The sequence below is a fragment of the Hydra viridissima genome, unplaced genomic scaffold (genome assembly GCF_058129835.1).
Source record: "Hydra viridissima isolate aposymbiotic clone 2 unplaced genomic scaffold, HvirCarnegie_v1 scaffold_2, whole genome shotgun sequence".
In the NCBI taxonomy this organism is placed as follows: domain Eukaryota; kingdom Metazoa; phylum Cnidaria; class Hydrozoa; order Anthoathecata; family Hydridae; genus Hydra; species Hydra viridissima.
In genome coordinates, this window is record NW_028324301.1 from 5,987,291 (window position 1) to 6,012,076 (window position 24,786).

The 24,786-nt window shown below is 28.5% G+C and overlaps 3 protein-coding genes across 6 annotated transcripts in view; 1 reads left to right on the forward strand and 2 right to left on the reverse strand.

Annotated features, from left to right (window-relative positions):
- LOC149891668 (E3 SUMO-protein ligase ZBED1-like) overlaps positions 1–24,786 on the reverse strand; it is a 588,790-nt gene that overhangs the window by 375,094 nt on the left and 188,910 nt on the right. The gene's annotated exons all lie outside the window — the stretch shown is intronic.
- On the forward strand, positions 5,187–16,825 carry LOC145185129 (uridine-cytidine kinase-like 1). 4 transcript variants are annotated; one of them, XM_090078919.1, is made up of 20 exons: positions 5,187–5,312; positions 5,563–5,635; positions 5,994–6,047; positions 9,139–9,245; positions 9,678–9,803; positions 10,171–10,215; positions 10,381–10,452; positions 10,539–10,594; positions 10,688–10,763; positions 11,074–11,131; positions 11,587–11,648; positions 12,066–12,082; positions 12,212–12,310; positions 12,391–12,484; positions 13,204–13,263; positions 13,588–13,710; positions 13,867–13,948; positions 14,034–14,059; positions 14,366–14,522; positions 16,482–16,825. In XM_090078919.1, the coding sequence occupies exons 2-20, from the start codon at positions 5,584–5,586 to the stop codon at positions 16,520–16,522; spliced, it is 1,407 nt and encodes a 468-aa protein (XP_089935045.1). In that variant the 5' UTR covers positions 5,187–5,312; positions 5,563–5,583; the 3' UTR covers positions 16,523–16,825. The 4 variants fall into 4 exon arrangements, 3 of the variants coding, with proteins under 3 accessions (XP_089935045.1, XP_089935047.1, XP_089935046.1); XR_016449852.1 differs by having other exon boundaries at positions 5,202–5,312; positions 5,564–5,635; positions 13,204–13,267; positions 16,482–16,556; XM_090078920.1 differs by having other exon boundaries at positions 5,205–5,374.
- Positions 20,689–23,829, reverse strand: LOC145183995 (small ribosomal subunit protein RACK1). The gene is made up of 5 exons (XM_080059529.2): positions 23,599–23,829; positions 23,144–23,318; positions 22,234–22,477; positions 21,881–22,132; positions 20,689–20,901 (listed from the first exon to the last, which is right to left on the reverse strand). The coding sequence occupies exons 1-5, from the start codon at positions 23,702–23,704 to the stop codon at positions 20,725–20,727; spliced, it is 954 nt and encodes a 317-aa protein (XP_079915655.2). The 5' UTR covers positions 23,705–23,829; the 3' UTR covers positions 20,689–20,724.

Genomic DNA, 24,786 nt, shown 5'->3' on the forward strand with positions numbered 1-24,786 from the left:
GCAAAATTGTTAATAGCTGATAAGAGATCAGAGTTTTTACCGCGTTTGTCAAATTTCCGATATGTTTTTGTTGGTAAAAAATGGGTCGAATTCTCGTATGTATTCTGGTATGTTTTCTTTATAATATCATGCAAAGAGAAATGCATCCCAATCTTCATCAGTCAACAACCGTTTCAGCGGTTTCGCTAACATTTCTTCACTTGTCAATTGTGATCGCTCCTTCTCAAACTTCTTGAGATCGGACAAATCTTGAAAATATGTCTGAAGTTCCAGTACATTCAGTTCCATATACGTTCTGTGATTATTTATTAGGTAAAGATCCACGCAGAAAACGATGTTTAGGTGGTCGTTTAGGTGGTCGATAAGATATAAATCAAAAGAAAAAGTCGCAAACATCATACCGTTTTAATTAATCGCATTAATTGACGATCCATTGCCACTAACGCACGCAGTAGCCCGTCTCGCAGAGACACACCCTGAGAACAGTACAAGTGCGATCACAAACAGTAGCAGCTAAATTATATCGACATAAAAAACGATTTTTTGTTACTTATAACTAAACAGTGAACTGTGCACAAAAATATTTTCCTATGCATATAAAAGTTCTTGCATTAGCAGATTTTGTTGTGGAGGATCAAAATATTGGTCCTTACGTTCAGCGGTGTGTGAAAAACTTTCGTCTATTTTTCGTCCTTGTTATTCATAATTTCTTTGCAAATTCGATTGACTTCGACATAGTTATCAAGTGGACTTGTTGCAGTACCTTCTGCGGCCAGATCTTAATAAAAAATTTAATGTCTTGTATTATGTTTATCAATAGCATCGGTACGTTTTTGGTGATTGAGAGGAAGAAGAATTAAGTTAAAAACAACGACTAGGAAACGACGTACACACCAAGAATCATCAACCCGCCATGTAAATTAACGATAAGAAGATAAAAGTGAAGTGAAGAAAAATTGAAAACAACGACTGGGAAGAGACGTACACGCGAAGACTCACCAACCTTTCACGTAAATAAATGATTTAGCAGAATGAAGGAAAATTAAAAACAACGATTGAGAAAAGACGTACACACAGAGACTTATTTAGCTTGTCATATAAATAAAACATGAATAGGTATCGCAACTGAAAACAAATAAAAAGTATAAAAACTCAAAAAAAATAATGTCCAGGGGAAAACAGAGTTTTACAGAGAATTTTAAAGGAAGTCTTTAACATTTTTTTTAAGAAGAGTTTTTGGATAAATAAAAAGTTTTTTAAGTGAACAAAAGAGAAAAGCATTAGAAATTTTTTGATAAACAGAAAAATTAAAAAAAAAAAGTTAAACAGAAGTCAAAAGAAATATTAAAGAAAAGTAAACGGAAGTTTTGGCCGTTTCTAACCTTTAAAAAATAAATGAGATTTATTTAAAGAAGAAGAATATAAGAGAAATAATTGATAAAAGCAGCAATAGACACTACAAGAAGAGTAAGAAAATATTATTTGTAATTTTATTAACGTAATGAATAAAAGAGTGCTAACAACTTAGTAAAACGTATATTGACATATATTGTATAATAGAATATACTGAGGACGGAAAACATAACCTAAACCCTTTAACAATTAAACCTTGCCCAGCCCTAATCAAATAGTCCCCAGACCTTTAACCTCAACCCTAACCTCCACATACCCTCCACATAACCCTCGAATCTATACCTCCCTTAACCTCCTTAATACCTCTAACACTCCTCTAACACACAAACGCCCCTCAACGCGACAAATAATATATAAAAAAGACCGCTGTCACAATGAGTACAATACCTGAGCTTTTTGCAATTGTTCGATTAAGCCTCCATCGCCACTTACAGTATGTGACAAAAATTATTCATACCCTTAACATATTACTAAATTTTGTTTTCATACTCTAACGTTTTTATTCTTTATTGCTATAAAAAAATAATAAATATGTGTAAACATAGTTGTAAAGAATAATTCTGTGTTGATAATTTTGACGTTAAGTTAATATGTTTGATTATATTTTGTATTTAATATTAAAAGCCTAATTTTATATTCGACATATTTATATATTCGACATAAGTATTCATACCTATTGATTTATTTTGTGCAATAAGTTTATTTTTTGATTGTTTTATGCTGGTAAGTTATTTAGTTTTTTTTTGTCTACACCACAAAAGTAAAGTTCATAATGATTTAATAACTACTTCTTTTGTTTTATTTCAAATGTTTTCCGAAATGCCTTAGACCTACGAAATTAGTGTTCAGGTAAGGCAAATGATTGTTGATAATCATGAAAGTGGCTTAGGGTATAAAAAAATTGCTGAAAAATGTAACAAAATCAAATCAACGGTACAATCAATAATATAAAAATATAAAAAAAACTGAAAGTGTGCATAAAAAAGCATGTTCAGGCCGCCCACCAAAAACAACATTTAGAGAAGATAGGATTATTGTACGAGAAGTAAAGCAAAAGCCTGTAATTTCTGCCAGAGCTATTTAAGAGAAACTAAGCGTGAACGTTTCTGAATGAACAATACAACATAGACTTCGCTCTGCAGGCTTTTATGGGTTCGATGTCAAAAAAAAAAACCTTTTATGGTTTAATGAAAGTAAATTTGAACTAAAGAATTCCAAAAAATGACCAAATAAGTAGTTGGTAATGAAATTGTCTAAGGTTTTTTCATTTTTAATGGAGTTGAAACCTTAGTTCAAATTGAAGAAAAATTAATTGGAGCTGGATATGTAAATATTTTACGAAACAACCCTAGAATTGTTTAATTGACCTGCTCAAAGTCCGGATATCAATCCAATTTAAAATTTGTGAAATAATTTAAATGAAGAAGTTAATAGGGATGAGCACAGTATCAACAAACAAAATTTCTTTTTAGCTTTGGAGGCAGCTTAGCATAATACTCAACAAAATTATTTACAAAACTTAATTGATAGTATTCCTCGTCGCTTGCAAGCAGCAATCTATGCCCAAGGACTTCATACTAAATATTAATTAACAATAAAACAAAAAAAATGGGTAAACTTAATAAAAGTTTGAAAGGTATAATACTTTTGACGCTTCCTGATATCTCAATTTTTAAAAAATTTTCATTTTTTTTTGAAACAAGATTTTTACAAATGTTCTAGTTTATTTTAAAATATTCTAGCTTATTTCAAAACATTTTTTTTTTTACAAATATTCTAGTTTATATTATTAATGCTGTTACAACAGTTTTTATTTTAGCATCTATTAAAACTATTTAAATAAATTTGTTTTATGTTTTATTTCTACAACATGTTTTGTAATAGGATATGAATAGGATGGTATAATAAGATGTATCAGCAGTAGTTTCATTAAAAATGATATGTATACAGTGATATATTTTTTCCAAAAATAATACTATAAAGGTACAGAAAAAAAGTGTTTGTATATATATGCTTTATATAATGCGCTCATACAAAAATATAATTATATTTTTATTGGATGTTTTTTGGAATTAACAACTGCATAGATACGTTATTGATGCATTATGCTTTACTAATTTCTTCTCACAACTTCTTAAAGTTTTTTTGCCATTTTTGGGAAAGGCGTTCTTTCAATTCCTTTTTTTTTTTTTCTACTCAGCTATTCGAACCCATCGATTCAGTTCTTTCCGAATATGCTCGATGAGGTTTAAATCTAGTGGATGTGAAGGATGTATGCAGCATATGATGCACCGTACACCCCCGTGCTGCATTTTCGTATCATTACTTTGCTGGAAGTAAAAAGTTTTGTTTGAAGACTTGAAATCCTGCATTTTTCATTTATTATTGTCTATGGTATTACAGATGTCCTGTAGGATTTGAGTTGCAGCTTTTACAAAACTTTCAAATGGGATTTTATTGATCTGTCTATGCATGAAACAATTGTCCCGTTTGTTTAATTTAGGTGGTCTTCCTTATCGACACTTGTTTTCAAGTGAACACCTTGCATTTTTAGTCACTTTAAAGTTAAGTGTATGATAATTTATTTCTGTCATTGTTTTTCCAGTGTGTTTTCAGTAGATGGTAAACTCTTCTTTTTCATAAACCACTGTATAACACGGCTGATACCGATTGGTTTAATTTTTTCTTTATACCTTTTTGTCTAATTTGTTGATAACTTATCGTATTTTTACTCTAATAAAGTAAGCAGATCAAGATTCCGTTGTTGGATTTTGCGCTGCTTTGAAATAGCTTCTTTTTGTGCGTAATATTTTTCTCAAGACCTTTCCGCATGGAGTATCATATGTAAAATAATTTGAATTTAAGGATAATATGGTTACACGCACTGTGATTTTAAGAGTAGATCCCATTAAAAGTTACTGTTAAAATCTTTGCTCGTGTAACCATACTATCCTTAAATTCAAGCTCTACGCGGGAAAGGGTTAAATGAAAAACTGCGCAGGATTTTTCTCTTACGCATCAGATGACTCATTTTCGTTTTTGAACAATTTAATTTTCTGTTTTGCGTCAATAATAGCCAACACTACAAAAAATAAGTCGAAATGTTGATTATTGTTTATCTAAATTCATGGATTTCGACCAGCAATTATAAACAATTCAACAAATGAAAACATGAGTATTTACTGTTTGAAATTTAAGTATACATAAAGAAAAAAAGTATTTTTTAATTCGATGTTTGTGGACTACCTCTATATCACGGACTATGTATTGTATATTTTACCGAAAACGAACAAAGTGCTCTATGTTCAAATTTATAATTAGAATCTTTAACAAAAGCCAGACTCCCTTAAGGAGTTTCTCTAGATGTTTCTTTAAAGGAATACTTACCCTATTAGTCTTTTAAAGGAAAAGTAATTTACTGATTAGTAATTACATTAAATCTACGATTTTAGCAACTTAATTTCCAGTTTCTATGCGGAATCACTATTTCTTATGTATATATGATCTGTTTTTGCTAAAAAAAAAAAAAAAAGAATAGAATTGGAATCCTTTAGTAAGAGAATATTTTATTTCTTAAACTTTTCATTTATTTTATTGAATGCATGAGAACTAAGTTTTTATTCTTTAATATCTTGGTGTAACTCTCACAAGATATCAAGATTGGGTAAAAAAATTATTAGCAATAAAACCCCAAAATGAATAATTGAGGGAAGTCTTTAACTGACGCAATGTTTAGCACATGCGTTTTGTGTCGCGGGAATCACCTAACCTTTAAAATGTTTTAGTCTCAAGACTTTTCGGTACAGATCTAGTTAGTGAGACTTGTCTAGGGCTATACCCACTACATACTGGAAAGATAATTGAATATTGAATAACTAAGGATTTTTATTCTCACAAATGCAAGTTAAAAAAGTTTAACTTTCTAATCTTTTCTCAAAAAAAATCATAAAAATTAAAAAATGTATGTGTTTATACATATATGTGCGTGTGTTTATATATATATATATATATATATATATATATATATATATATATATATATATATATATATATATATATATATATATATATATATATATATATATATATATATATATATATATATATATATATATATATATATATATATATATATATATATATATATAGAAAAAAGGGTTCTTTGGAGACATGCTTAATTCAAACAGTAGTATAAAGTCAAAGTCTATATGCTACACTGTTGGTATAAATACTTTAATTTTTTGTTTTGTTTACAATTTTACTTATAATTTCATACATAAAAAAAGTTTTATAAACATACACTATGTGAATAAATATACACTAGCTTTTTTAAAGAATGTTAAAAAAAAATATTTTAAACTTTAAATTTTTAGACTAATCGAAATAATTGTTATAATGAGTCTTTTTAGTTTTGTTTAATTTGCTTAAATTGTTTCTTAAATGAGATCAAATAAATTGTTAATTTATTTGTCATTTTTAAGTAATAATATATTTTATCAAACATTTATACTTCAAAAATGAATAAAATAGTTATCAAAAATATTTAAAAATCTAAATTTTATTAATAATTATATTTTTAGGGCGCCCACCATGGTATAACTCTCAGGGGCAAATGAAAGAGGCATTTCTTATAGGTGAGTTTTATGTTTAAAAATTAATATTATTGGCTGAATTCTTTATTCAGTTCAGAGATAAACATTCTATTGTTAAAATGCAGATTTAACTGGAATTTTTTGTGAATTTAAATAAATCAAATTTACATAAAAAACTGTTAGAAGTTGGTTTAGAGTTGTATATTTGTTGCTGTTAATAGTAGTAAGTTATAACAAAGCACTTAAAATATCATGTTTTCTAGAATAGAGAAAAGAATTTTAAAGTTTTTGTCAACATAACTATTAAAAATAGTATTGTTAAATAAAAATTCTGACAAGTAATCAGTTAAATTAACTCAGAAATTCATTTCATTTGCTTAAAGTTTCAGATTTAATTTATAAGAACCATTAAATAACTTATTGCTATCCTTTTCTGTTAAATTTACACAATATTTAGAAACTGACTCTTATAATTAAAAATTTTTCTACAAACCCATTTGTATACATACCACAAAGTGGCACAAAAGAAACAGGGATTTGAGTAATCTGAATAATAAAAAAATAATTTTTTCACATTCAAAGTTTTTTTTTAAATAGTGTACAAGTATGAAAAATTTATCTCAATTTATGTGGAAAAAAAAGATCTTTTTAGTGGAGTGTTTTTTTTTTTGTCTTTTTTTGAGCATTGCGTAGTTGTATTCTTTCTAAGGTATTTTCCAGAATTTAGTTCAAAGTTTTTGGTTTTACTTATTGAATCTCTTCTTGAATATTGAACTTAAGTTGGAGTTTGGTCTCCATTTTATTCATATAAACATGTTCTTTTAAATATCCCCAAGGAAAAAAATAGATGCATTTAAATAAGGTGATTGTGATGGTAATACTTGCTTCATTTTCAATGATTTTTGTTTGCTACTCTACAATGTATCTGTTCGTTTTAATTTCAATTTTTATTTATACTAATCTAAAATTAATTAGATTTAATTATAATTTTCCCAGTTTTATTTATACTAATTTAGAAAAAAAAAGAAAAGATTTAATTGCATTTAACTAAGAAACTATAGAGTACTCAAATCCCTTCAATTCTTTTGCATCACCCTGTATTAAGAGTATTTATTATACATATGTTTAGCTAATTTCATTTTATTATAATTGTCAAAAAAGTGTTTAGAATTTAAAGGCCTAAGAATTTTATTGTTAAAATAGTTTTAAATTATTTTTGTAACTATTTTATTTCATTTTCGAAGCCCTAACTAACTTACAATGGTAAGCTTTAATTCTACAATAAGCTACTACCATGCAAGAATGGGCTGATAACCAAGACCCACCTTTTTAACTGCTGTAGTACAAGGTTGTTGCTTGATAGACATTGTTAAAACAAGAGGTCAAATTATCTAAGGTTAGGGAGGCCTACCTTTGGACAGTTCCAGGATTTCACCAAAATGTCCTGTCATGATTATATACAGCAAAGCTAGCTTGCCAGTGATAAGAATTATTTTTACTTATTGTTAATAATTGTATTAGTTAGGTTCAAATCTTACCTAAATAAACATTGTTAATACTACTATTAAAATTAATTGGCATAAGTAGAAGAATGCTTCATGTTGTATTTTGGACACATAATCTTAGCAAAAGCAGATATGTTGACAAAGTTAAAAGGCAGATTATTAGTTGCTAGCTGTACCATGATTGTCTTTAAAAGCTGATTATAAGTTATGAGCTTATTATCTAAACAAGTAAGCCACTTGTTTGTGATTTCAGCTTGCTTCATCTTCAGCATTGTTGTTGGAATCTTACAGGACTTCCTTTCCCTTTTCTGCCTGGAATTGCTTCCATTCTTCTAAGTAGTTGTGCTGAATGTGGTATCTGACACTTCAAGTAATCCCCTTTGTCATTCTAAGAGTGACAAAGGGCATCACTTGAAGCGTCAGATACCCTGAGACTCATACCTTTCACTCACCCTGAGACTCATACCTTGCACTTGGCCTTGGCCTGACTATCTTTTTTGACCTCATCAAACCATTGCCATATGAGAAATCTTGACATGTTGATGACACCAGGACTGTTGTAAAATTTTTATATTTTTAAATTTGGAATTTAAAACAAATTTTGACAAGAGTTAAAAGTTTGACTTGTTAGAGAGTTGCCTTTTCATGGATTTTGATTAACTTGAAGAAAAAAAAATGTTTTCTTTACATTTTTATGATAACATAAAATATCATAAGACCAAATTTGATAATATAAATTTTCAAAACTGGCCAACATTTGCATTTACAAATCAAGTATAACAATTAAAATACAAAAAAAAAATCCCTATAAGTTCAATAAATTCAACATGACAATTAAAAGTACCTTTGAAAAAATAACTTTAAAAACTCTTTAAAAATTTACAAGAACTGAACTAGTGTGTGTGATGATATGTATATATACAAATTTTTTTCCCAATTGATCTTTTTTTTTTCTTTATAAAAAGAAGATGGATAAAAATTGAAGGGTGAAGATGAAGAGTGTTGATTGTAAGAGGTGGTCATTAATGACGATGAATGTCATCAATGACCACCCCTTACAATCAACACCCTTCATCTTCACCCTTCGTATTTTATCCATCTTCTTTTTATAAAGAAAAAATAAAGTTCAAATGGAATAGAAATCTGTATATACGCATCTTTATGCATGAAACAATTTTTAAAAGAAAAAAAATTGAATTCAAATCACCATTTTTTAAAAAGCTCCATAATGTTAATTTTGAACTTAAAAGCAAATTATTAACAGAATTTTCTGTCTGACATAAAATATACAATATAAATATGAAATATATGAAAGTTGTTACAATTAAATCTTACAAATAATACCTTTAATTAGAATAAGATCAAAAATTATGAGTTTAAAAAATTTTTTTGCAAAAGAATACAATTGATTTAGTTGATTTTTAGCAAAGAAGGTTTTTCTTTGTTGGCAATTAAACAAAAGCAATTTCATTTAATTGCAAGTCTATCACTTTTCTTTACAATTGACAGATAAACTTAAATCTAGCTAGAAAGGCTCGCTTGAATTTTTTTTTTTGATAGTTATTCTCCCAAAAGAAAGTTAATTTTCACATTTTTTTTTTTTATATTTAGCTTTATTTTTCTCTTAGGTCTATGTGGTGGAAGTGCTTCAGGAAAAACCACTGTTGCAAAAAGTATCATTAATGAGTTGGGAGTGCCTTGGGTTGTTATTATATCTCTGGATTCCTTTTACAAAGTTAGTTAATATTTAATAGCAGTTTTATACTATTGAAATGTTAAATTTAATATTTCAATAAATATAAAATTGTTATTTAAACTTTTATAATGGCACCTTAGACATTTGTTGATCTTAAGCAAGTATACTAATATATTTTTAATAATATTATTCTCTTTTTTAAAAAAATATTTCTGTAAAATTTTCACTCTAACACAATTCTGGTTCTAAAACATAAATGTTGGTATATACAATTTTTATTAAAAATAATACAGAAAAATGTTTTTTTCATATTAGCTCTACTAAACATTACTCAACATTCAGTTTTAACAATATCTCACCTGTTTAGAATTCCTGTCTTGCTTCTTGCTCTTTTTTATTTGCATTAAAAATTTCAAAATACTATAATTTTTTTTTTCATAATAATGTCTGTTAAGTTTTACAAATAAAAAGGTTTTGAGCCATGATGAGCATATTCTTGCTGAGAAAGCAGAGTATAATTTTGATCATGCTGATGCGTTTGATTGGAAACTTGCTTGTGAAACACTAAAGAAGTTAAAGGAAGGAAAAAATGTTCAGGTTTGTTATATTTATACACTTCTTCATACCAGTATTAAGAAGTATACCACTGGTATTAATTATCTCTACCACTGGATATTTTCAATTTAATGTCCACCCTGATAGGTAATGGCAAATGTATCCAGTAGATCACTAACTTATTACAAGTACTTTTATTCTTTGATAACTTATTTAGACACTCTAAGGAATCTTTTTTTATTTATAAGTTTATGTATGTTTATTAATAAATCATGCAAACAAAAAATGCTCATATGTTTTAACTTTTTTTTATTTTAAAAATTGTGAAGTTTGGTTGCAATTCTTATAACATACATGCCCATTGAGAGTTTTTACAGTTTTATAATTTCTTTATTTTTAAATATTGTAGATACCCATTTATGATTTTTCAAGTCATAGCCGCCTGAAGAAAAAAGTTAGTTTTATGTTAAAATCTTTATTTAAATCTATAGAATTGCCTTGTTGACTGTTAAAATTTCTGTCAGCCAGATACTTTTTAAGCTTCTGAAGGGGTTTAAAGATTATAATGGTGAAATATATATATTTAGTCATTCTATATGGCTTGTGGCTTATTTTTCAGAAAACAATCTATGGTGCAAATGTTGTAATATTTGAAGGTATTATGACATTTGTATGTGAAGAACTTCTTGAAGTAAGTTTTTTTTTTATCCTAAGTTGTATTACAGAAGTTCAAAAAATTTTAAAACTGTTAAGTAAAAAATATTCCACTCCTCTTAGCTGTTAGACATGAAGATTTTTGTTGATACAGATTCTGATATTAGATTAGCACGAAGGTAATTGTAATCTTTTAGTCTTAAACGAAGTTTACTTTTTATGAATGTTTTTGATCATATTTTTTTTAGATTTAACTATTATATTTTTCTAAGGTTAAAACGAGATATCAGTGAGCGTGGCAGAGATATTCAAAGTGTACTCAAACAATATGATAAGTTTGTTAAACCTGTGAGTATTTATGTTCAATATTGTATATAATTTTAATTAAACCAGTAACTCATGATATTTCAAGATTTTCAATTGTTTTCAATGTCATTTTCTTTCTTTAATAAGAAGTAACAAATTTTTTGGTCCAAAGTCCTGAAAAGTAAAACTTTTCTTACATAAGTTTATTATCCATGAGAAAAAGTAGATGTGAAGTAAGATGATTTGTATAACATTGAGTTGCTGTGCATTCTCTTTTTGATTCTATATTTTTATATCAGTTAACATAGATAAACAATTTCATAACCTAAATAAAAGTTGTTACAACTTTTAGATGTTTGAAAAATTTATAGCACCTACAATGAAGTTAGCTGATATTGTTGTACCTTGGGGTTAGTTCCGCAGTTTATGATTTGCTCTGAATTAGTATTTTTATTTTTTATGTTCAAATGTGCAAAGAATATTTTATGATTGAAAAAAAAGACAGATGTTTGGTGTGTAAAGATTAGAGTGGTTGTTGTTTATAATAGGAGTTTTTAAAGTTTTTTTTTTTTTTATAAGTCTAACCCCCTTAAAAAGATTCCTTTTGATAAAACTAAGGGCTCTTATGCTACCTCTAAAAGTTAATACCTTTCTAAAAAATGTTGCTAAATATACTTTTGTACCAAAAGAAAACTTTTTTTTTTTTATGGGGGGGGGGGGGGGGAGGGGGGAGGTGGTGAGAAGCAGATTTATAAAAAGTAAATTTAAAAAACTCTCCATATAAATAACAACCACCCTAGTAAACAGGGTTTTTAAGTTTGAAGAAAAATTTATGTATTTTCTTTTGAACCTTTATTCCTTTTAGAGGGTGAGAACACAATTGCAATAAATGTTATTGTTAAAAGTATAAAGAAGCAGCTAGAAAAGGTTTTTTTATTTTGGTTGCTTTTAATTTAAAAAAATACCATTAAAAAAAATAGTAGCAATAAAAAAGGAAAGTCAAATGGCATCAGGTAAAGAAATATAGAAAAAGATTAGGTGAAGACATAGTAAACACTTTTATGTGTAGTTTTAGCTCACTTAAGTGTTACCAGTTTATCATTCAACTTATGCCTTATTTTTTTAAAGTGAAGTTTTTACAGCATAGAAATATAAGAATAATAACTTTTAAAAGAAAGTTTACAAGGATTATACAGTAGTGGTCTACAAGCTTTTGAGCTAGATAGTATTGTTTTACATTAAAAAAGAAAGTACTGCTATTATTATCATGCACTTATTTGTCTTGTACCTAGTATGAGTTTACTTGTATAAAGCATTATTCTGAACTTAAATTTTTCTTTTTAGAGGGGGTTCAATTTTCGGTAGGGATTCATATATTATTACTTTAACATTTGTATTATTATTTTGACATAAAATTATTATAAAGATTTTTTTATGGTTTCATTCATTGGTTAAGTCTGTATAATTTTATCAGTGTCAATTCTTTCAAGAGCTGATCTCATTACTGAACATGAAGGGAAACCATTGCCTAAAAATCTTCATATTGTTGATGACACTCCTCAAGTACGAGGATTGCAAGCTATTATAAGGTTTGGCTTTGTTTTGTAATCTTAACTTCATTTTGTTAAAAATTTTTCAAATAAAATTTAATTTTTTCATATGTTATCAGGAATCGAGATGCAACTCGCGATGACTTTATTTTTTATTCAAAGAGATTAATGAGAATATTAATGGAGAAAACAATGTCACTTCTTCCATACGAAGTGAGTCTTTTTTTTTTGTATAATGCTAAAAATGTCACTTCTTCCATATGAAGTGAGTCATTTTTTTTTGTGTATATTATCCACCACATTATAAGAATATAATATAATGATATAACAAAATAATAATATAAATAAAAAGCAGAATTTGAACTTTCTCCGGGTATCAGAAGTAAATTTTTACATCCATTTTTACTTGCATGCTTCTTGGTTTTCAATTTATTATGATTATTATTAGTAATAAATGAACAGCAGCAACTTGACTAAATAGGTTATAACATTGTTTTAAGATTGTTTGTATTTGAATTACTTGAATAATGTAATAACTTTTTAAAATAATTTTTGAATACTTTAGAAAAATTTTTTTGCACCTTATTAATTTTGTTAGTTTTGAATATGCAACTTTCTTTTATTTTCTCAGGGTACCTACTTCACATTACTCCTTGGGTTTAGCTTTTCAATAATTTCTTCAGGCTTTCTCTCTTTTCCTAAGAGCATTCAATCCTCAGAAGAGAAGAAAAGCCTGATACCTAAAAAAAATAAATATAATGATAATTTATACATTTACATGAGCTTGTTAATGTAAATTATCATTTGAAAATATCATTATAAAAAGAACAAAAATTTTATATTGTGGAGCAGTTTTAAATATTGGATTTTTAATATTAATTAAATGTGAACTAATTTTTAGTTATACCAATTCATAAATTTATTTTTTTCAGCCATATACATGTGAAACTCCTCAAGGCAGCGTTTACAGCGGAATGAAATTTAAAGGATGTGTAGGTCAACTATGCTTAAATTATTTTGCTTTGCACGGTTTTATTTGAAACCAACAAGTGACAGTTGTAATAAATTATCTAGTTGCTTTATGTATTTCAATTTTTACTTACAGGAATTTAATTATACATGTGCTGTATTTTTTTTCCACCTCCAGGTTTTTTTCCAATTTTCTAATCTATTTAAGGAATTTTGTGACTTTGAATACTTAAAAAACCTTTAAAAATATTTTTTTTTAAGTCATAAAAATGCAATTAAATTAGATGTAAAAATTAGATATTTTAATTCAAATAGATTTATATTTCAAATGTTTCTAAACTATTTAGTTGTGCGGCGTTTCTATCCTTCGTGCAGGCGAAGCTCTGGAGGAAGCATTAGTATCTGTGAAGAAAGATGTCATCATAGGAAAGATGCTAATTCAAACTAACATTAATACTACAGAACCTGAAGTGAGAGGCTTCATCTTAGTTACAAATATTATAGAATTATAAATATTATAGAACTAATTGAACTTTTAAATAAACTTAAAATAAGAACTTTGAAGCCATCTCTTGTTTCAGAAAATTTCAATTGTAAGTGCTCTCAAAAATTTTTCAACTTTTTAGCTTCATTATATTCGATTGCCAAAAAATATTGAAAATCATCAAGTCATTTTAATGGATGCTACAGTTGCCACTGGTGCAGCAGGTAAACTTTATCCTTTTTTTTTTTTAATGTTTACTGTTATGTAATTTTTTTCTATTTTTCTTTTTTATTTTATATACTATTTTAGCACTAATGGCTATAAGAATACTATTGGTAAGTTTGTTTTAAAGTAAATAAGATTATATTTGTTTAAGCTGTAGTAGCAGTATTATATACTAATGTGTATGGATACACACACACACACACACACACACACACACACACACACACACACACACACACACACACACACACACACACACACACACACACACACACACACACACATACACACACACACATGGTCCTCCTGTTATTTTCGATTTTATTTTTCTGATCGCATTTTCAATTTGATAATATTTTCGTTTTTATTATTTTTGGGCTGGCCATTTTTATAAAATTAGTTTATTTTATAATCAGGATCACGACGTGAAAGAAGAAAATATTTTTTTTGTCTCGTTGATTATGGCTCGCACCGGAGTGTATACCATTGCATCAGTTTTTCCAAACGTTACGATAGTTACCGCTTCCGTAGACCCAACTACAAACGAAGAGTACCATATAATTCCTGGAATCGGTGAGTTTTTTTTTGGAATATTTTAAGTAATTTTCGAAGTATTTGAACGGTATCTTAATTTTGATACCCTTCGTATGACATTTCCCACAGTACACAGTGAGCCAGAGGTGAGCAAAAATACTAAACTGAAAAAACTCACTCTTAACATACAGATCATAATTGATTACTCAAGTGTTGTTTACCTATATACAGTGTATAAATCCGGCCGCCTGCTTATTGGCATAAGCTAGATGTGCAGCAGAATTAGATTAAACCACAGCGCATGCGGGCGTACGTGTGTAAACAACACTTAGTAAACAGTTTTGGTGTATTAATGTTTAGAGTGAGTTTCTTCATATAGTTTAACAAGTAAAGCGAAAAAATAAAAGACTTTAATTTGAAAAGCGACTTCGATTTTAACGTGGAACCTTATACTACTAATTCGGATTTATCTACAAGAACAATTATCAAACTGGAATAATAGTGAACGTACAAAGTTTTAATGTAAATTATTATTGATCGGCAACAAACGGTAACTTCATTCACCCTTCCAGTAAAATTTCTCTTGTCTACTTTAAGAATTGTATTAAATATTGAAATATACATTCATACTCTTATTCACAAAAATGTGTCTACACGCGTGTGTAAGTGGCACGCGCGTTGTATAGATCTTTATCACGCGCATATTTATCTTTCAACTCTAAATTTTAACTATTTGATCCAAAATTTACTTATTTTATATATAAGATCTTAATATCAAAAGAAGATATTTTTAATCATTCTAATATTATTTATTAGGTAGGCAATAATTTCTAATGTTATAAAGTTGGTAATAAAATCAATTGTTATTAAGTCGGTAGCTCTGATAAGTGGCACAACGGTTTGTTTTCTTCCTGTTAAGATACCCTTACATTGCACAGTGTTTAACCTGTGTGCTTTTTATTCACACTCTAAGTATGGCTAATCGTGGTTGTAAAAACTCTCCAAACACTTTTGCAATATATATGATGATTTTGTAGTTAAAAACATCAATAGAACATTTTACTGACTTTGTGAAAAAAGTATACTTAATATAATTTGGTGTAGAAATTGGTAAGCAAAGCAAATCTTGGGTTCCTCCCAAAGTATGTTATGTTCATGTTGAGAACCTTAGGTGATGGTGAAAGAAAGAGAAGAAAGCTTTTAAATTTTCCATGAAATGGAGAGAGCAAGAAAATCATTCCATTGTTATTTTTGCAGTATTGATGTTTCTGGATGCAACTCCAAAAATAAAAAATTTTCTACCTAACCCTACTTCAGCTGATTGGGGCACCTCAGTCTATTGATGACGTTTTACAGTTCAGTTCTGAATGTAGAAAAAAGCCAACCGAGTACTGATGAGTTCCATGTTTTCCAGAAAAAGAAAAAAAAATTGTTTACACAAGCTGAATTGAATGATTTAGTGAGAGATTTGGGTCTAAACCCTTAAAATTCACTTGTACAACCATTTTGGTTTTCAAAAACATGAATGATGTGAGTGAAGAACAGGGAGAACTGGGCATAAAAAGTCAGGGCATAAAAAAAGATAGAGAAACGATACCAGTGATAGTTGTTGGTCACTTTACAAAGAACAACAAAATGCATCACATCAGAGTAAAAGCTATACAGGAAACATCATAAAGCAAAGGAAAAAAATTAAAATTATAAAAAATAAGCACCTAAAATATTCGTATTTCAGTAATTTAATGTTAGTAAAAATCGTAACCTAATAAAACAAAGATTTTTTAATTTTTCTGTAAATAAATTTTCACTATTGTGAAATATTTAATCGATATTATATTGTGAGAGAATTGTGGGTAAAAAAGGAAACTGATGCCAAATACGGTTTCAGCACCCAAAAATGCATAAGATTTAGGTGAATTGGTTTAAAAAGTGTTTGCAAACAATTTTTTTTGTTGGTCTGTGTAGCCATTATTTTAAATTGTTTTTATTTATTTACAGGTAACTTTGGAAACCGTTACTTTGGTACAGAGGTTGATTAATTTTTTAAACTTTCATATAAAACTCAAAACTTAAATAGTTCTCTTTGATTTCTTTGACTATCGCCTTAGAAAATACAATATTTTTCTTATTTCCTCTTATAAAAAAGAACTAATAAAGACAAATTTTTATTTTTATATTGTTTTAATTACATTTTTATTTTGTGGTTAAAAAGCAAAATTTAAGTTTTTTTTTTAAAAGAAAAAAAGAAAAAAGAAAAAAAAAGAAAATTTGAGAATATTATTAGGAAATTATGTAACATTTTTTAGTTTATCTATGTTTTGAATAAATGATTCTTTATAAGATTTTTATTATAATTTAAAAATGCGAATTTTATGAGGTGCGGCTGAGTTAAAATTATATCCTTTTTACGTGGGTATAGTCACCAAAAATTTTCTGAAACATCTGTCTTAATTCGATTTTAGAATTGTTACATAAGGTCAGATGCGTAAACCTAAGTAAATGGCTCAAAAATGTTTTATTAGTGCTTTTAACAACGGTCATTTAATTATGCAATCTAACGTTAAAAATCCCTATTTGGACAACGTAACACGTAATATAATGGGAATAAAGATCGAGCGATATACCTATGACCTGTACATTTTTAGGTTAGGAGATTATTTCCTCTTATAATTATAAAACTACTCACGAATTTAAAAGTATCTCGACAAAGATTAGTAAGGAAATGAGCTTTTAAGCTTATTACACTAATTAAAACTAATACAGGTGATACAAGATGAAGATATATATATATATATATATATATATATATATATATATATATATATATATATATATATATATATATATATATGCTATAGAAAAGTTGAAAAAAAAAAAACTGTCATGGATCATTAAAAATAAACTCAAAAAGTTCGCCATTATGTTGGAAACTCTCTTGGGTTCATTAAGTATTTAATAGGCGAAATCTTTCTTATTGATTTTTGACACTTCTAATCGATACTTACGAATTCTACGCACAAAGTCAAAAAAAAACAGCCAATTCATTTTTCTTGTCTAAGAGTTGTTTAAATTGTTTGTATTGCCCGTATTTTTAATGAAATTAATACGAGAAATGTCTCAGTGAGTATGGCCAATATATTGTGCCACAGGTAAATTCAGCTATTTCTGTCGACACTGTGGAATGACTACAACTCCATTTTTCGTGCCAGTATTTACAACCGTTGTATCCGTAACAATCATTTTTATTGAGGCTCACAAATCAAAATAATTCAGAACATCTTTTATACCCATCCCAATTGTTTGCACTCTTGAATTTTCCAGGGTTAGTAGTAAGAAGATTGGAAAATTTAGTATCTGAATAAAGCGCCCTGGTTAGAAAGTTGAAAAAGTAACTTTTGCTAGTATATTTGACATCACTTGTACAAATGGAGAGTGGCTTAGCGGGGAAGATAAACAGCTGTATGAAAAGCAAGTCTTAAGTGGCGGAAAGGAGGGGTATACCACATCGAAATGCGTACCAGTGCATCCCTGTAGAGCAATAAAGGAGTCCAGTCAGTCCACTATGTAATTCCGTGATTCCTCGGCAAAACCTCTCTCGTCTAGCGACTCAGGAAATAACTCAGACACTAACGGCGATGAATCCTGCAAGCCTCCTGAAAAAATGAATATTGTCTTACCACACCATTCAACAGCCGTGATAAAAAATTCGATTGTCTCATTCTATACTATTTTTATTCGGTTACGATGTGACACATACAAATAACAAATTCGATTCTAAACAATTCGACTCAAGAAGTATTCGGTGCTAAATTAATCGGCTATGACAATTTTTTTGGTTCATTAAATCTTTAATGAAATCCTATCGTTTCATTCTATCCTAAATGATTTCGATTCTAAAAAATAATTAATTTTTTTATCGCAGTTTTTTGACAATTCGGTTCTAGAACATTTTAACAAATTCGGTTCTGGCATTGGACGCCTTCAACAGCTGCAGCAGTTACCTTTGTCAGGAATGTTAACATTAGCACCAGGAAGGTGTCTGGATTATGCAAGTAATTACCTGCTGACGGTATCAGTTTACCCACACCCTCCTATGTAGGAATTCTGAAAGCAATGAAGAAACAGGCTGAAAAAAGATGAAAATAAATATGAAGAGAATTTTGAAGAAAGAGAATTGGGCACTGCATTTTGATGGAAAGAAGGTTAATGGCAAGGAACTGCAAGTGGTATTAATTAAAAAAGCTGAAAAAGAAGTCAGATTGGGGGTATAGACTTTAATTTTATGACAGGGAAATTTAATTTTCTGATCCACAAAGAATCTAATTCTTTGGCGATCATTTTAAATATGCTTTTGCGACACTTCATGTTTTTTGCAAGATAATGGGATCTGCCAATGATAAGATAATGGGATCTAGCAATTTTCAGAGGTATCTTGCAGTAATTCTCCAACGATGCTTCTATACATTGAATACTTTTCCGTAGTTGAATGGCTTTTTCAGATCTTACAAGATTATTGGTCCACGAACGAGAATTTTTAATAATATCGGTACGCAATCTCTTGAAAACAATTGAAATTCTGCAATTACAAAAACATGTTTATTAGCTCGACTACACATGATATCATATTTTACTTTCACTAAAATATGACATACCACAATGAATCACGCGTTCTCAGGCCCAAGGGAATTTCACTTGTGAAATAATACGTATATAATATATGTAGTTTATATCGTAATTAGTTTTAGATTCGCAGTCAGTTGGTAAGAAATATAACAACTGTGATTTCTAAATATGAAATATCCAACAAGACGTTTTTTCTAGAATATTACTGTCGAATAATACTGTTGTTATGGTGAACAATTGGTAAAATATTAGGTAGGTTTTATTTGGTGGGTGAGGTTCTCGATCAAACAAAAACAATCTTTTTAAACCGTTCCTCCAACTGAAATACCATGGCCATATAAATTTTAAAAAAGGTTATTGCTGACGTCTAAGAAACTTTCTCCTTGAGGATAATTCTTTAAGCATCCTCAAACAACCATAAGACGTTGTGAATATTTTACCAAAACCAATTTTACTAGCTAGGGATCGTTTTTCCGGCTCAGCATATTACCGACGACAGAGCATTTTTAAATTTATAATCTTAAACGCCAAAACGCAATAACTTGTAACGAAACAATTAGGACCGAATATAGGTCTTTGTGCATAGTATATATTAAAACAGAGGTGAACGAAGTTTTTTATTTTGATGCAAATTTTTTTTTATTTCAAACAGTAGGTATGTTCCACCCTAAGTCTGTTTTTAAACGAAGCCGGGCTTGAGGTGATGTTTCACTTCGAGTGCGGTTTTTCGTTGAAACTCGGGGTAGGTCATGTTTCACTTGGAGTGAGTGACTTTTTAATGCGATTTAATATTTAGAATTTCGTTTGTAGCGAGTTTTTAAATTAGTTATACTCCTACAAGATACAAATGCACAAGAGATAATGATTTTAAAAACATTTCATGAATTAAAATATAGTTTATTACATTATAATTTTAGATATAATAAAAAAATAGTCATTTGAATTTTGATCCCCCTCCCCCCACCCTATTAGAGTAGGTACCCGAGTTTGACACGCATACCCCAATTGTGGATATTGAAAGTTTTTAAAATAACTATTTTTGCAGATATTGAAAGTTTTAAAAGTAATTTTCTTTTTGGATTGCTGATTTTAAAAAAAAATTTTATTTTACGGTTTGATCCGTAATATAAATTAAATGAAAATATTTCTGATTATTAAGGTACAAATTTGTGATATATTAGTTATTAAAAGTACAGATATTTATTGTCGATGCCCTTTATCAAAAGGCTTTTTCTCTAAGGTTTTTAAACAAAATGAAATATACATTATGATAAACTTGTCAATGTTTCGGACAAACATGTCCATGCGTGCTTCTTATGTAGAGTTAAGTTAATATAATGTTATAAGAAAATGCTCAAGTTTAGTACCATATTAGTTTTTGATCACATTGAATTGTTACTTTCTATCGAGGAGGAAAACTTTTAAGCTCAATTTACTAAAAATAGGCCCGAAAAAGAGTTGTCCATAAAGTACCTACGCCAAGTTCGGCACCCCAAGCCAGGCACTGCGTAAAAACCAAACTTGGGTTGGAACAGCTACGTATGAAGTTTATCATTAAAAAGCAAAGAAAATATAGCAAATGTGATCCCATAGCAATATCTTTCAACAGTAAAAAAATTTACTGAGAAGTCCGTGTTACTTGCCATACACGGATTAGATTATCAGTATACCCTGCAAACAATGTTTGGCCATCAGCAGACCAGGCTAGTGAAATGCAATCAGCTGCTCTAGATTTAGTACTAACGCTAATTACTTCAGGTTTCAACTCATCGACAACAGATTTCATCTCCAAATCCTATATTAAAAAGAAAATGTTAGATGCCTCATAGAAAACGCACAATTATTAAATTTGATGACATTTCACAGAGATCAGAAATAATTTACCAGGCAAATAAGTAGAAAAAAGTGAAGTATTGTTAAAAAACAACTTTTTGAAAAAGTTCATGGTACATCTTTAACAATTTAAGGGGATCTTTTTAATTTAGCTTGTTTTTTTAACACATAAAAAATGACATTCTTTGATTGGTCAATTTTTGATCTGAGCTTTTTGTTGATTGTGGTTTAAAATAAATTGTATCATTATAAATAAGCAGAAACAATAAAAAAATACCATTTGGTTTTTCAATGAATAAGGGGTAATTTGTATTCATTTTTTTGAATTGCTTTTAATAAAAATACTTTTAATGTAGGTAATTATTCGAAAGAATACTTTTTTTGGTATATTTTTCATCAATTTCTTTAACAAAAGCTTTAATCTAAAAACCTCTTGAAAATATAAAAATGAAAAGTGTCATATCTAAGGAGCATGTGTACAAAAGATTGCTATAGTATCGCCCTATTAGCTAGTTTATCCACTTTGAATGAGACCATGCAGTAAATAGTGCCATAATGCTTAGACGTTTCCCTCTTTCTGTCTCATTGCTACATGTTTGTATTTTGTGATTTATACACCATTCTTTCTCTCTCTCATTCACTTTTGTTTGTATTGGTGCAAGCAAAAACGAATCCTTATTTTGGTAAAGTCTTAATATTCATTAAAAATGTGTGAAACAAAAAGTAATAATGTAATGTAATAAAAGTAATGATTTTATTTGTTATTTTATAACTAAATTTTTGTTTTATTATATTTTTAAGGTATTTTTTTATGAAAGGCTATAATATTAAATTGGTACAAAAAATATAGTTGCTAAAATCAATTTACTCATGATTTGAAAATTTTCCGACCTCTGTGCATTTGTCAATGAAAAGTTGCAGTATAAAAGGATGCAACTTACCCAAATTTTGATCATAGGACCAGTTGCAGCACACAACCAGTATCTGTTAGGACTAAAGCATAATGCATTAATAACATTTCCACCATCAAGTGTGTACAAGTGCTTTCCTTCATTTAGATCCCACAACATTGCCATACCATCTTTACCACCTGAGGCACATAGTGAACCATCTGGTGAAACTGTAACAGCATTTAAGTAACCAGTGTGACCAAAATGATTAGTTTTAAGTTTGCAATTTGTTAGATTCCAAACCTTGAAATAATTGTTAGTAACAGTGGATTATTCAGTTCTTAAGTAAAACTTAGTAAACAGAAAAGACAAACACTTTTATCATTTTGAATTAAATGATATACCTTGACCATCTTATCCCAACCACAAGATACAATTATTGGATTCTGAGTGTTAGGAGAAAATCTCACACACGAGACCCACTCAGAATGACTTTCATCTTGAATTGTGTACTTGCATTGTCCTAGAGTATTCCATAATTTAATTGTATTATCACGAGAGCCAGATACTATCTGTCGATTATCAGCTGAAAATGCAACACTTAAAACATCCTTTGTGTGTCCAACAAACTGTCTGGTTGTCACTCCTCTATAATATTTAACAACTACATATATGGTTAATTAGTAAAACAGTTGATACTGATAACCATAGCTTTATTTTATTTTTGATATTTATTAATTAGTTAATTCAGAGGTACATTAGGTAAAGTTGTAGATTAAAATGACAACTTTACCTAATGTATTAAATTAATGTACAAAATTGATAGAGTAGCTTTAAGTCAAAAATAAGTGAAGTAGATTGAAATTTGAAAACATATTAGCATTATAATTTTCAGTTGCTAGCAAATAGATTATTGGTTTTAAAATATATTAATTTAAGGTTTTAAAATAATGTTGATTTTGTAACACTATCAGTCAGTTATAATTTTTTGTTACTTGGCATGTTTGAGATAAAATCTATCTTAAATATATTTTACTATAGCATTAAAATTTGATATTCTGGCATTAAATACCACTAATTAATATACAAACAAAAATTCAAAAATTGAAAACAACTTTACAGCTTAACATCATGATTGAAAAGTTTGTAGTGTAGTTTTAAAATCATCCTGCTTCATGTATAACAACTTAAGGAGAATTTTTAAAGTTATTCTTAGAATCAATAAAAAAGGACTATAAAAGTTTTCTGATTGAATGCTATAGTTTGATGATAATCTGCAAAAAAAAAAACTTTTACAGCTATTAGAAAACTTACGCATTTAGGTCCCAAAGACGCAATGTCTTGTCCCATGAGCAGGAAAGAGCAAACTGACCATCTGAAGACATGACTACATCAGAAACAAAATGGTTATGTCCAGTCAAACTTTTTTTTGGAAACCCATAGTTTGTTTCATCATCTCTTGTCAGTTCCCACTGAATAAGTGTTTTATCTATAAAAAAAAATATTTTTCATCAGTTTCAAATTTAACACTAGTTTCAGATGATTACTCATCTGATTAAACATCAAATGCAATAGAGATTAAAAAGGAATAGATAAGTATTGCAATAATAAACCACTAAGATAAATGAAATAAATATGTGAAAAACAATGTTTATACACACTAAACAAAAATGATTTTCAACAATAAAAAATTTTCTAGCAAGTAAGTTTAAAGTAGAAGTTGAGATTTAAATAGAGGTTCATGTTTAAAAGGTTGAGAAATAACATACCACGAGAAGCTGAAAGAATTAAATTAGGATTTTGAGGTGTTGTTGCAATTTGCGTAACCCAGCCATTATGGCCTTTTAGAGTTCCACGTAAAGTCATTTGCTCCATTTTTGATTGCAGGGATCCTTTCGGATTTTATTTAGTAGTTTAGGCTACGATCGACTTGTTCGCGAACGTTAGAAAGGAACGAACAAATCACCGACGCATTTTGAGCTACATTTGCCTTGTTTACTTTTTATTGATCCTAAATAAGATTGAAGAAACTGTTTGAATAGTTAAGCCATGATTTGTTGCTACTCTAAAATAAAATAGTATCTTGGAAGCAGATTAAGGGTTCTTTATATGTTCTCAAAGAACACATATGATATAAACACACATATATCATTCATGAATTTTTAGAAAGTGCTTATTTACTAGATGTAAAATGATATACAGTTTACTATATTGACGACATACACCTCTGAACTTTTTTTTTTTGATATTTTTCATTAACATTTGGTACTAAATAATATTTTTAAAATACTTTTTGTAATAATTTTCATTAAGTTTTGGTCATTGAAAATACCAAATAGTTTTTCTGCTAAAATGAAATAATAAATGAAATTTTAATTGTTTACCCCAACACCCATCTGTTCCTGATCATGGCTGCTTCACAGATCAAAACATTGATCAAAAATGTTTGTATAAGACATTTTGTCAACCTATCGTTCAAATGTTACATTCAAGTTTAAATTCATCATATGATTACATACAATTTTAAAATTTTTAGTTTTGCTGGACCATTTTGGGAATAGCTTTGTTTCTCAATTATAAGAACAGAAATCTTAGCTACACTCATGCGTCATACTAACTCTTTCGTATCGGTTAGACTACAAGTTATCTTTGAGTTTCCCTTTATAAAAAAAATCTTTGGTAAAATATTTGAAAAAAAATTTTTCAACGCATTTAAATATTTTGTTTCTTTTTTTTTTTTTTTTTTTTTGTTTTGTCTTAAAAAGTTCTTAAAAATGCCATCAAGTTTGGTATTTTTCAGCATTTCAAAAGCAATAGGGCACAATGGCCAATGTATTCAGATAATTTTGTAGTATTGTATTTCGTAAATAGCTCATAGCTTTGCAATTATGTAGAAAGAGTTTTTTCATAATCATTTCTTTGTTAGAATATAGAGATAAATTCAACTCGAATACATT

What these genes read in the sequence shown, in the direction of transcription:
- LOC145185129 (XM_090078919.1), top strand. Translation starts at nt 5,584, where the DNA reads ATGCTTAATTCAAACAGTAGTATAAAGTCAAAGTCTATATGCTACACT. An exon ending in TTAATACTACAGAACCTGAA is followed by an intron (nt 13,711 to 13,866) that starts GTGAGAGGCTTC and finishes TCAACTTTTTAG; the next exon opens with CTTCATTATATTCGATTGCC. An exon ending in AGTTGCCACTGGTGCAGCAG is followed by an intron (nt 13,949 to 14,033) that starts GTAAACTTTATC and finishes ATACTATTTTAG; the next exon opens with CACTAATGGCTATAAGAATA.
- LOC145183995 (XM_080059529.2), bottom strand. Translation starts at nt 23,704, where the DNA reads ATGGAGCAAATGACTTTACGTGGAACTCTAAAAGGCCATAATGGCTGG. An exon ending in AATTCTTTCAGCTTCTCGTG is followed by an intron (nt 23,319 to 23,598) that starts GTATGTTATTTC and finishes TTTTTTTTATAG; the next exon opens with ATAAAACACTTATTCAGTGG. An exon ending in GTTGGGATAAGATGGTCAAG is followed by an intron (nt 22,133 to 22,233) that starts GTATATCATTTA and finishes AATTATTTCAAG; the next exon opens with GTTTGGAATCTAACAAATTG.